Source organism: Bos indicus x Bos taurus, chromosome 24, assembly GCF_003369695.1.
Source record: "Bos indicus x Bos taurus breed Angus x Brahman F1 hybrid chromosome 24, Bos_hybrid_MaternalHap_v2.0, whole genome shotgun sequence".
Lineage (NCBI taxonomy): Eukaryota > Metazoa > Chordata > Mammalia > Artiodactyla > Bovidae > Bos > Bos indicus x Bos taurus.
This window is the reverse complement of record NC_040099.1, coordinates 60,804,154-60,817,004: the sequence shown is the minus strand read 5'-3', so window position 1 is coordinate 60,817,004 and position 12,851 is coordinate 60,804,154. Positions and strand designations below refer to the sequence as shown.

At 39.8% G+C, this 12,851-nt stretch overlaps 1 protein-coding gene and 1 non-coding gene across 10 annotated transcripts in view; both read right to left on the bottom strand.

Moving 5' to 3' along the window:
- The window catches only part of RELCH (RAB11 binding and LisH domain, coiled-coil and HEAT repeat containing), a 114,244-nt gene that overhangs the window by 41,993 nt on the left and 59,400 nt on the right, over window positions 1–12,851 (bottom strand). For 8 of the 9 annotated variants that reach the window (XR_003508515.1, XM_027526270.1, XM_027526271.1 and 5 more), the window contains 5 exons: window positions 11,406–11,496; window positions 8,669–8,740; window positions 4,326–4,466; window positions 3,729–3,893; window positions 1,567–1,714 (listed from right to left, as the gene is read on the bottom strand). Coding sequence is in view for 8 of the 9 variants with exons in the window: in XM_027526270.1 (XP_027382071.1) it covers window positions 1,567–1,714; window positions 3,729–3,893; window positions 4,326–4,466; window positions 8,669–8,740; window positions 11,406–11,496 (617 nt within the window). In the remaining variant the exon portion in view is untranslated. Of the gene's footprint in view, window positions 1–1,566; window positions 1,715–3,728; window positions 3,894–4,325; window positions 4,467–8,668; window positions 8,741–11,405; window positions 11,550–12,851 lie in introns of all 9 variants that reach the window. The other variant, XM_027526277.1, reaches the window with a different exon arrangement.
- Window positions 10,081–10,149, bottom strand: LOC113883076. The gene has a single exon (XR_003508559.1). It is a non-coding gene; the product is annotated as a small nucleolar RNA SNORD36 (small nucleolar RNA).

Below are 12,851 nucleotides of genomic sequence, written 5' to 3'. Positions count from 1 at the left end.
TAGATAAGATGAAGTCCCTGGAACAGCATGGACTTTCAATGCAATATAACTGATCTCATAACAAGGGTAAGTCTGGGCACAGAGACACGCATGCACACACACACACAGAGAACGGAACGTGAAGATGAAGGCAGAGACCGGGGGGTGGGGGGTGGGGTGCAGTTACAAGCCAGAGCACCAGAGATCGCCAGCAAGCCAGCGGAAGCTAGGGGACAGGCAGGAAAGCGCTCTCCCCTCACAGCCTTCAGAAGGAGCCAACACTGCTGACAGCCTGGCCTTAGACCCCTCGCCTTCAGAACTGCGGGGTAACAAGCGCCTGATGTTAAAGCACTACGCTTATGTTACTTTGTTATGGTGGGTGTAGCAGAACAGTACAGCTAGACAGAAAGAAAAAGGGAATTAGAAAGTCCCGAGGCAGCTGAAGTGCCTTAATGAGCGAAGGGGTAAACCTGAAGTGGCCAGCTGTGAGCATTTTGTGGTTTAAGTCTGAATTTTCATTCTCCTCAATAATTATAATTACAAAATATTAAACTAACTCTACCCTATCCATTCTCAATTTTCCAAGTAAAACTGGCATTCTTATAGTATATACCATTTTTACACGATGCTTTGCGTATTGTTGGATATACTGTTTCATATCCCAGAGATTATAGGTGGCCCAGTTTACTTTATACTGAAATTGTAACACTAAAAACATTTGATTTTATACTCCTGTTTATTACAAGCCCATAAGAGATATGGATAATTTCACAAATCTGAAAATCTCATATATACTAATAGCTTGTCTATAGCCATTTATCCTGGGGGTTGGGTGCTGTGGGGCTACCATGTGCCATGGATCAAAGGTCACTTACTGGTTAGCTGGACTTTGAGCTAAGAAAATAATGGCTTTTGCTATCAATTTCATGCATTCCTGAAAATAAATCATATTCTTTTTTCTGGGAAAAAGAAAAACAACAAACTGTGCCGCATATGCTTATATTCCTATCAAGGACACAGTAGGAAATAGTAATCACACTTTCTTTCCCTACTGAAAATAAGAAAAAGTAGCTGAGGAAGAAAAAAATACAAAGACAATGAAAACGAAAAGCTTCACAAACTGGCCCTAGTAACTATTAATTCAGCTCTGTTAATGAAAGAAAACACTTCTGACTTACCACACTGAAAAAAAAAAGGCTATAAAAAGGCTCTAGATTAAGAATGGAGAGGAAGAATAAATGTAAAATAACCCCATGAGGCTTATCCATAAACGATGAAGCCATGTAGTTCACCTTAGGTATCATACAATCTCTGACCATGTGGTTCCACACATATAATACATTTTAGTAATTATGCTGTCATAAAGTGACTTTCTGAGAAGGAAATGGCAACCCACTCCAGTAACCTTGTCCAGGAAATCCCATGGACAGAAGAGCCTGGTGGGCTACAGTCCTTGGGGTTGCAAAGAGTTGGACATGATTTAGCAACTAAAAAAACCTGACTTTTACAATTTTAATCAAAAACAATTCTGTGGGAAGCTAAGCTGTTAATGTTCTACATCCTCCTTCCATAATTTAAGTTCAATACCTTCTATCTGTGGCACGTCGCCATGCAGCTTGGCTTTGCTGGAGAAGGGTGCGTTCTGTAGCACTAATGCAAAGAGAGGTGGGATCAAGGACTGCAAGGCAGACAGACACGTGTGGAGCTTATGTTCATCCAGCCCGTGCTCGCCTTCCTGAAACATAAGCAGGTGGAAGCTAATTTAGTTTCCCAAGAGTATGCATTTATGATGCTCTTCCTTTCAGTGGCCAACAATAAAACATTGAAGTACATGTATGTTAGCCTCACAGTAAACCTAATGGAGACGACCAAGAATCTTTTCTGAATTGCTCTGAGTATGTGAAAATATGAAAAGCTAAGGCACTGTGGGGGCTTCCCTGGTGGCTGAGAAGGTAAAGAATCCGCCTGCAATGAAGGAGATCCTGGGTCGATCCCTGGATCAGGAAGATCCCCTGGAGGAGGAGAAGGCAACCCACTCCAGTATTCTTGCCTGGAGAATTCCATGGACAAAGGAGCCTGGCTGGCTGCAGTTCTTGGGGTTGCAGAGAGTCGGACACTACTGGTTGGCTAACATTTTAACTTTCACAAGGCACTGTGGACGTAACAGATCTTTCGTATGGAAAACTGCAGGGCGAACATAGGTCATTTCATTTGTATGGAACTTCTTTCAGAGCTTTCTTCTTTTAAGAGGGTCTTAACTTTTGAAATTTTAAACATCGGGTGAAAGATATTAAAGTGATCAAAGGAATTATTTGAAATGCTCAACCGTTAAACCAGCAGTAGCACTTACTACTTTCTCTCTACTTCCAAACTCCTTTCATAGACTTGATGACAACTGTATTTGCCAGTATTTAATGCACTTTAAAATAATTCAGCGTATAGGTAAAATGCAGAAGAAATTTCAAAAGGAAACAAAAGAGATACAGAAACAACAACCAAAAAGAGTGCGACGATCACTGGTCACAGAAACCCAGCATCACAGTGAAACAGAATCGTTAGAGACAGAGCATTTAATGCTGCTCAGATCCACTTGGGATGCCGTTATATCATAAATAACACTGTGTCAGAAACACCAGATTTGTTAGGTTTTTTTTACTATCAGGTTCTAAATTAGTTAATTTCTTTATGGAACATTACCTGTGCGGAATACTGCAGCTGTGCTTAGGAGCAACGTGGGATTAGCTGTGTTATGGAATGGAACAAAGAAAACCCAGTATGGATAATTCTCAGATAGAAGGGATGCAAATATTAAAGAAAAAATAAAATATTTGAGAAATCCCCTAGGTTTCATAAAAAGAAGTACTGCAGTCTAGCTATTTATAGTCTGCAACATGCATTTTGAAATTTATAGGGAAAAAAAGTCCAATTTTTAAATTAAATAAATGCACATACATACATGTAAGACTATACACAGAGTAGTATATATATATGTTAAAATACTTTATGTTAGGACTCTTATAAAGATGGGAAGGGCAACAGTATAGTTCCAGAGGCTGATCCTGATCCTGGTCCTGTCATTTGACAGCTGTGGTAAGTTAAACAGTTTCCACACCAAAAAACCAAAATATAATTCAAAGAGTTCTAAGAATGCAATAATAGATTTTATTTATAAAATATGGTACACAATGTGTACATAATACACATGAAAGAAATGTTGGTTTTTCTCCTAGACACTGAGACTTTTAGTATAAAAATTAGTTTCGTTGTATCAACTTTTCTTCTTAGGAAGAATGGAAAATTCATTTTAAAGAAAAGAAAATTCATTTTAAAGAGTGAGGGCATGAAGGAATGCAGTGAAATAAAGTTAAAACATTTTGACATTGTGTAAATAAGAAAGCTTTGAAGACTCATATTTTAAGTCATCTCTGCCTTCTGGGGACTGAAGCTGATACTTTAAAGTATTTAAGTATTCAGAAGAGGTTAGGAAGAGGCAGCACTGGGAACAGTGTCAGAGTAGGTGCCACAAAGATGCTATTTTAGCTAACAAAGTCAGATCATGCCCTTTCTCCTTAGCTTCAGTCAAGCAAAACTTCCTCAAATCTCTCTTGGCTCCAGACCAATAGAATCTTTAACGGGTAATTAATTAGAATGTTCAGCGAAGTGGTACTTTCTGTTTCCCCAACATTCTTTCAAGATGCCTTAAAACACACTTTTAAACTTTCTGTTGTATAAATAAAGGAAGCATTTACCCTGAGAAGTTTTTCAATCTTGTTCAGCAATGTGGGTATAAGGTGAGACTGTAAATTTCCAAGTTCTGTAGTCCAGGCGGCATAGGCTGGTAAAAACACTTGATGTGTGGCACTAACGACTCTTTCTGAGGGATCACCCAAGGCTGACAGCAACAGTTCAAAACCCTGCCAAACGGAAACAGACATAACGCAGATTTAAAACAAAACAGAAGCCTAAAACATAATAGAATGTAACAAACATACATTCCAATACATCTAGAAGACATTTTAAGCGAGAAAGAAGCCATTCGTAAGCCTACCTTCCCCAATTTCTTTAAAGAAAAACGTCATGTATCCACTGATGGGGAAACCAGAGAGAAAATGGCATGCTTGCTGCCAATTTCCTGCCACAAAGCTGTGGCAGATACTATAAATGAATCAAAGCATTTTCTCCTTGAAATTGCAGAACTGAAACCAGGCAGCCAACTTTACCTTGTTCAGGTTGACATGTTTGCGATGCCTACTATAGAGTACGGGGTATTTGAATCAGAGATTTGGGATATTACACCATTCGGAATTTTATAATGGAATAGATGGGATTTATTCTGAAAAGCATACCTGCTGATACTTGTCTGGGTCATCGATGTAACCCATAATGATACCAAGGCTTTTGATCACAGCTTCTCTTACCAAATCTGCCTTATCTTCCATTAACATTTGTTGCAACATTGAAAGAACCAAGGAGCTACGGATCTCTTTCTGAAATGAACAAGAACATATTTAACTATTTTTTTATACTAGCAGCAGAAAAGAATAGAAAAAAATGACAGATACCCATGTATTCACAATCCAGATTAAATATATATTAACACGTTGCTATGTTTGCTTCAAGTCCTCATTTCTGAAACACAGAAGACGTTACAGATGCAGCCGAAGTGCATGACTCTCTTCCACCCTCCCCTTTCCCCTAATTCTCCTCTCTAAAGGTAACATTTACCCTGAACTTGGTATTGATCATCTCCCAGCATATTTCTGTATTTTTACTATGTATGTGCCAATCCCTGAAACCTTCACAATGCACTTTTGGCAAGTCAACCGTCACCACTCTGCCATAAACAGGCTCTTCTGTGTAAAATGACTATTCTATCACTCACCACCTATGGAACTCAGAAAAGCACTGATAGTCATAACAACAGGAAGGATTACAGAAATCACTTTGGTAATCAAAACATTTGCCTGGGATAGGAGCATGGAAACGAAAATCCTGGTGTTGCTATTTTTTTTGAAGAACTGAGGGGGGGAAAAAAAGCAGAATGATAAAATACGAGAGTAAACTTTAAAAGTGCTTATAAAACTGCACGGCTATTTTCCGATGCTACTATTAAATATAATGTCAACTACTACTGCGTCTTAAATTTCATACAACTTTTCCCCCATGGATTCAGCCTAATTAATGTCTGAGGTTAGAATAAAGTGTCATTATTTTCATATTCTTGCCCTTCCTTCCCTTTTTTGTACCATTACTGTAACTTGATCAATGTATAAAATTCTTTAAACCTAAACTTGTTTAGGTCACTTTTACATTTAACAGTTACAATAAAAGGAAATAACCACTCCTGTAAATCTCCAGTCAGTGTGATTTGGTATGCAGAGCAAGGTCTGAAAGACATTTTAAAATAATCTAGTTTTTAATTTTTAAAAACAAAAATATATGTAATTATAGAAACATTTGGTCACATTTAGGGTGGTGAATATACCTTTTGGTACAGCCTTGTTTATTTATCATTTAGGTTAAATACTGCTTCCCAAGGTCACTTTAAAAGTGAATTAAAAGGGCTTTCTGGGTGGTATCTACACAGGCAATACGACAGAGGTGAGTGAACCTCAGCCGGGCATACGCTTTGCAGCGATCGAGGCTGAGGTCAACTGTGGCAGCTTCCACGTGCTAAGGAAACCCACGGGACAAGTTAGGAGGCTTCATGCCATCTGAGCTATGACTACACTGAGGTTCTACTGCTACCAGTTACAGTGGGGTAACGAGGCAAGTGGAGATTCATGCAGGAAACATCAAGTCCATTACTAACACTGCTTCGCATTCTAGTCCTAGGAGCAGTGTGGAACAGTTTCTTCCTTCCTTGAGAGCATGGGATATTCAGCTCTCTCTTGGAACAATAAATAATAGGGTGCTCAGACTCACTCATGGATATAAACCTACACAATTTATCACAATAAGATAATTTTCTCTGAAAAGATAGGAAAACACTAAAAAAAAAAAGTTTATGCCCAGTTCCTGGTAGAAGTATGGGAAAATAAGAACTTTGATGCACTGCTGATGGGAGTACAATCTGTGCTGTCTTGGTTGGGGGCAATTGAGCACTGTCAAAATTTAAAAATCCACATGTCAACCGAAGCACGATACAGAGGTTTCAACAATATGTGAAAATTTAAAATGCATAGATTCCCACACAAGGCATATATAGATCACTGTACAGTGTGATTAATTCTGAGTAAGAAAAATTTTAAAGATATAAATTTGTAAGCTTGCATATGCATGAATTTTTATTTTCTGTTAAGTATTCATTAAAAACCGTTAACGATAGATATCTGTCTTTGGAGAGAATGGCTAGGGCCAGGGAAGGCTTTGATTTTCATGTTACTCTTTTCTGTACTGTCTGAAAATTTATTTTCAACAACAACAACATTTCTGGGAGTGGAGACTATGAATTGTTCTTGAATTATTCTTTGTATTTTTCTGTATAAAAAGAAAAGATAAATTTTATTTTTTAAAAAGACAATTGTCTGACTCTTGGGTTTCTCAGTCTTCACTCACCCTCACACTACAGAATGTGAGGTAACGGTAAATGTAACAAAATAGCTCATGAACTGTTGTTGCTGCTGCTGCGTTGCTTCAGTCGTGTCCGACTCTGCTCGACCCCAAAGACGGCAGCCCACCAGGCTCCTCTGTCCATGGGATTTTCCAGGCAAAAGTACTGGAGTGGGTTGCCATTGCCTTCTCCCAAGTACTGTTGCACAATTCCAATTTTTGTACTCCCTTTAAAGAGCAGTCTTACAGAAATGACCCTTCAGGGCAGGGGTCAGCAAACTGGGCCAAAAAGTCTCTGCTGCAGCTACTGAACTTTGCTGTTGCAGTACGAAAGCGGACACAGACAATACACAGAAATGGGTGTGGCTGCATGCCAATAAAACTTTATTTATAAACACAGGCTGTGGTTTCCATTTGGTCTCCAGACTGTATTTTGTCAAGCTCTGCTTTAAAGGACCATTGTTCAAAGTAAAACCATTCTTGCTGTCACCTCTTGCTTCCATCCCCTGTAAACCCTGGGCCCATCAGGAGACACCTGCTGGAGCACAGCAGGCCAGCGTGCTCAGTCTTCTTCCTGGCGGGAGGCTCCTGGTCATTTAGAAACTAACGAGCACCTCAAACAGCTTTTGTTTGGCTGGGGAATATCATCCTGACATTTATCATATCAGAAATTAAAAATGAGAAATTTCAAATTGTTAACTCATTAAAAACAATAAACTTCTTAAAGGTTAACATGACTAATGAAATTACAATTTTAATGGAAATAACTATAATCAAAAAAAACTAGTGGGAGGAATAGTGCTGCTTTATATTGCAAGTCCCAGTGACGCCCGGCTCAAAAGAAGACAGGGAGGATCCTCTCATCTTTATATTGCAAGTCCCAGTGCCGCCCGACCCAAAAGGAGACAGGGAGGATCCTCTCATCTTTATATTGCAAGTCCCAGTGACACCCGACCCAAAAGGAGACAGGGAGGATCCTCTCATCTTTATATTGCAAGTCCCAGTGCCGCCCGACCCAAAAGGAGACAGGGAGGATCCTCTCATCTTTATATTGCAAGTCTCAGTGACGTCCGACTCAAAAGGAGACAGGGCGGATCCTCTCATCTGCTCGCACTCAACTGTGTTGTTGCTTGGGTGGGAGGACTTAAGAAAACCGGGCCTCACAGAAATGTGTAACTCAGAAAGGGAGAAGTATCTCCATAGCCTCTTCTGAGAAGGATAGAAGCTGTCAAGCTCTGAATGGTGAATACAAGGTTTCCAAAATTCTTGTTCTCATTAGAAGTTCTAACTTTATCACTGGCAATGAAAACTGTACTTGTTTTTCTTGAAGCAAGGCTCCATGTCACTTATCTTCATGAAAATGTCTGCCACATACCCAAGTTTGAATAATCACAGCTTGTTTTTCAGTGATCTATCAAGTAAAATTGGTGTCCCATGAGAAAAGCAGTGGTTCAGCTCACAACTCAAACTATCTGAGTGCTTTCTTTCTGCAACAGCCATCATAGTTCAGAATGCAGCAAAAGGGCTTAATATCAGTATCTTCCAGCTGATTATACAGAATATTAAACAAGAGGCATACTTAGGGTCAAAATTTAGTAGGGTTAATAATTTCACTGGTTCACCAAGTTCATGTCTAAGTGCAGCTGACTCCCTGTGAGTGCACGGTGAAGAGTGCGGCCACTGCCTGTCTCTCTGGGGGTCCCTGCTCTGATCACCGCTGGTGCACTGGCACTGGGCCCGTCACAACTTGTGCTTGCACCAGCAGTGTGACTGTCAACACACAGAAGAAGACAGAAATGCTTTAGTATTATTATGAAAATAATTTTCATCTCATGGATCTCTTCGAAAGGATCAAGGAACTCCCCAGGGTCCTCAGACTAAACTTTGAGAATTCCTGATGAGGTTTAATATATTTATACTCATGTAAAATCAATGGCTAATGTGCCCCTCTGTCTGCAATGTCACATGGTACCAATGTGCGCTTTCTTTATTCAGCTCATCTTCTTCCTTTGTTAGGACACAATGTGGATTAAAACGTATAATAAGACACCTGAAAAAAAGGTTTCTCTATTGCTAAACAAAGAAGGAAAAGGTTTGTTTTTTTTTTTTTTTTTTAAGAAAAAATTACAGTTCTTACAGGAAGGTAAGGTGCCAGCGCTCCACAAGATTCTGCCACAAGCAATCTTCTTTCTGGGTATTTGTGATTAATCTAGAGTAAAAAATAAATAAATCAAACATAAACAACATACTCTCCCTTCCTCCAAAAGAGAATTATTTTTCACCACAAATCCTGTTAGGAATGCAATAAAGCTTCTTTCTTTCCACTTCTGGGGATCCCTATACCTGGATCAGGATTAAGGGACTCAGAGAGAGCCTAAAAAATGAGATCACAGGGGTTATCTATTGAAGAGAAAGAGGATAAAGCAAAGATGAAAATATGGCAAGGTATCTAGAGATTGTGGGCTTACCCAAGAAAGCTTTCCTTAGGATGTCAGGAGCAACCTTTTCCTTCCCTAGGAACATTATTATATTTTCAAATTTGGAAAATCCAGCTTCTAGATATTTACTGACATGGCCTACAAGATGTACCAGGAATGATACGTCATTCCTCTTTTTCACCTCAAGGATTAAGTTGCAAATCATCAATGATTTAACCAGAGCTCCTGACTGGTGTTGTGGCTTTGTTTTTAAAGCAAGCAGATGTCAATTCATTCCTGCTTGCATACGCAAGACGATGGGGTTTTACTATTGTAATGACGACACGGAATCGTAACAAAAAATACCAAAAACAAAAAAAGGACACATACTGGGTTTTGTTCCCATATGTCTTCTTCATAGGATAGAAATCTTTCTTTGACTGGAAAAGAAGTATATCTGTTCTCATACTCCCATATGAAAAGGTGACATAATTCATTAAAGTATTGGATGCCTAAAATTAAGAAAAGATATTATGCAGCCATCTACTGGGCAACAAACTGGAGGCAGGCGGCTGACAAATCCCTGATGTCCATGTTTATTCGGGTTACAGAAGAGATAGTGGGGGAGTTGTTGGTAACTGAGATCTCCAAGTTAGGCTTAACCCAGGAACAGTAACCTCCAGACAAAATGGTTTGAATGTCATAATATGTTACACATAAACTTACACATTTCTTTAGTCTAGCAGGATAAGTCTCAAAATTAAATGTACACACAACAACCAACTGTATTCCTACATACTTTCAATGAACAACCAGAAAAGTACAGAAAATTCTATTTACACAATAGTATTAAAAAGAATAAAATACTCAGGAATAAACTTTAAAAGTATGTAAATTATATTCTGAAGACCATAAAACATTACTGAAAGGAAATTTAAAAGACCTAAACAAATGGAGAAGTGAAGTGAAAGTCGCTCAGTTGTGTCCGACTCTTTGCGACCCCATGGACTGTACAGTCCATGGAATTCTCCAGGCTAGAATACTGGAGTGGGTACCTTTCCCTTGTACAGGGGGTCTTCCCAACCCAGGGATCGTGCCCAGGTCTCCCTCATTGCAGGTGGATTCTTTACCAGTGGAGTAAAAAGCTCAGATTTTACTCTTTGCGGTGATTACAGGTGAAGAAATACATGCATCATTGCCAAAATAAATGGAAAGACATCTTAAATTCATGGATTGAAAGCTTCACTATTGGAATGGCAACATTTTCCAGACTGATCTACAGATTCAAGGCAATCCTTACAATTTCAGCTGGCTTCTTTGCAGAAACCGATATGTTGATCTTAAAATTTATACAGAAATTGAAGGGACTCAGAATAGCCAAAACAACCTTGAAATACAAGAACCAATTTAAGAGTTTGGGGCTTCTGTTGTGGGCGATAAAACTGCTCTACAGGTGACTGTAGTGATGGCTGTGTATCTCTGTGACTGCTAAAAACCACTGCGCTGGAGACCTGAAATAGGTGAGTCGCATGCTATCTGAATCACAATCTCAATAAAGCTGAAAAGAAGATGGAAAAACAAAAAAGACATGTACGTATACAGAACTGTAGAGAACTGTAAATTCAAAGCTGTGCATATTGTTTCCAATTTAACTTGATTTTCAGTGATTAGTCTCACCCTAAGCTTCTGTGCACTACAATACACAGGAGGCACAGGGACGTCAGAGACAACGTGAACACACATAATGTTGCCTTTCAAACAATGTCTCTAGCTTACTAAATTAGATGACGCTACTAAATTTTAGAGAAAAAATGAATATCTGAAGAAAGTGGGAAGAGAATTCTCAAAGACCATATACCTTAGCAATATTCCAGAGAGTCATATTTTTTCTTAAGAACAAGTGACAGAGCTGGTATAAAGAAGGCCATGAAATCTGTCTTCATAAGTAAGAAACTCATCTTTTTAAGATGGAACAATGAGTTACTTAATGACCTAAATGTCAAGTGTACAAAGTCAAAGATCCTGAGTTTTAGAGAAGACAGGAATATTCAATATAAAACCAAAAGTGTTGTTAGTAAATAGTGAGCTGAATTGTAAATATACAGACTTCTTACATCAAAGGTTTACACTTTATATTCTGTATATATTTGTAATATATACAAGTATACAGTATATACAGAAAGCATGTCTATTATTTACCTCCTTGCTTATACATACACAGAGCCTCTTGCTTTCCCTGAACTCATTAGTTTTTTATATATATTTTTTGTATTTTGTATCTCACTTGATTCAGAATAAAGCAAAACATGCCAGACATTTCTTAAGCACTGTTAAATCACTGGGCTGGGCAAGAGAAGTCCTAGCATAGTTTATATCCCACATATTTCCTAACAGCATTTTTAAAAGACAATGTGAGCATTTCCAATAACCTAGAGAAGACCCAATACAGCTATTTACCTGTTCCCAACACTGTGGTAGAAGCTCAGCTTCAACACGTGTGGGTCCAACATGGCGTGCAAATGCCACACAGCCCGTCAGGATCATCTGCCTGAAAGACAAAACGAACGACTGTAGACCAGCATCTGCGTCAGGATCATCTGCCTGAAAGACAAAACCAATGACTGTAGACCAGCATCTGCGTCAGCAGCGCGGCTAGGACGAAGGGCTAAGAAGGTCAGCTCTAGTTACCATGGAGTGCAATTATTTTTGTATGATCAAATTTCACTCTTGACTTTTCCCAATCGATAGGCTGCCCCAAGGGAGTGAGTTTCTTAAGACTCGTCCTTCCAGCAACGGCAACACCATTTGAAAGATGTTGTGAAGAGATTCTCTACAGCTGTAAAGCTGAATCTCCTAAATTAACTTCCCATATATATAATACATTTTGAGATTATGTTTAATGCTTCCATTTCTAATGAATTTGTTTCTAGTTAATCAATCTATGATTGTTTTCCCAGTATTCCTATAGCTCAGTCTCCCAGGTGGCACAGTGGCAAAGAGTCCACCTGTCGATGCAGCAAACCCGAATGACTCGGGTCCCATCCCTGGGTTGGGAACGTCCCCTGCAGGAGGAAATGGCAACCCAGTCCAATATTCTCGCCTGGAAAATTCCATGGACAGAGGAGCCTGGCAGCCTACAGTCCATGGGGTCACAAACAGTCAGACATGACTGAGCAGACAGATCTTTGTAATTAAAAACTCTGACACTGTATTAGTAAAATGATACTTAAGTGAGAATTTTTGGTACTGAACCCAAGATAACTGTGGTAGGCAGCTTCTGACACGACTCCTAATGAGGTCTGTCTCCTGATATTCATGCCTGTGTGTAACCCCATCTTGTTGAGTGTAGACTGGACCCAAGGATTTGCTTCTAATGAACAGAATAATGGGATGGGATGTCACTTACGAGATCAGGTTACAAAGGCCTGTGACAGCCATCTCGTGAGACAGTCTTTTCTGCCTTCTCAGCGGGCATGCTCTGAAGACACTGCCACGCTGGAACGGTTTCAGGTGGTGAGAGACTGAAGGCTGCTGCTGCTGCTGCTGCTAAGTCGCTTCAGTCGTGTCCGACTCTGTGCGACCTCATAGACGGCAGCCCACCAGGCCCCGCTGTCCCTGAGATTCTCCAGGCAAGAACACTGGAGTGGGTTGCCATTTCCTCCTTCAACGCATGAAAGTGAAAAGTGAAAGTGAAGTCGCTCAGTCGTGTCCTACTCGTAGCGACCCCATGGACTGCAGCCCACCAGGCTCCTGCGTCCATGGGATTTTCCAGGCAAGAGCACTGAAGGCAACTTCTGGCTATAAGTCAGTGCAGGAGGAACCAAGGCCCCCAGTCCAAAGATCCATGAGAGACCGAATCCTGCCACGTGAGTGAGCTCAGAAGCAAATCCTTCCCCCACGGGC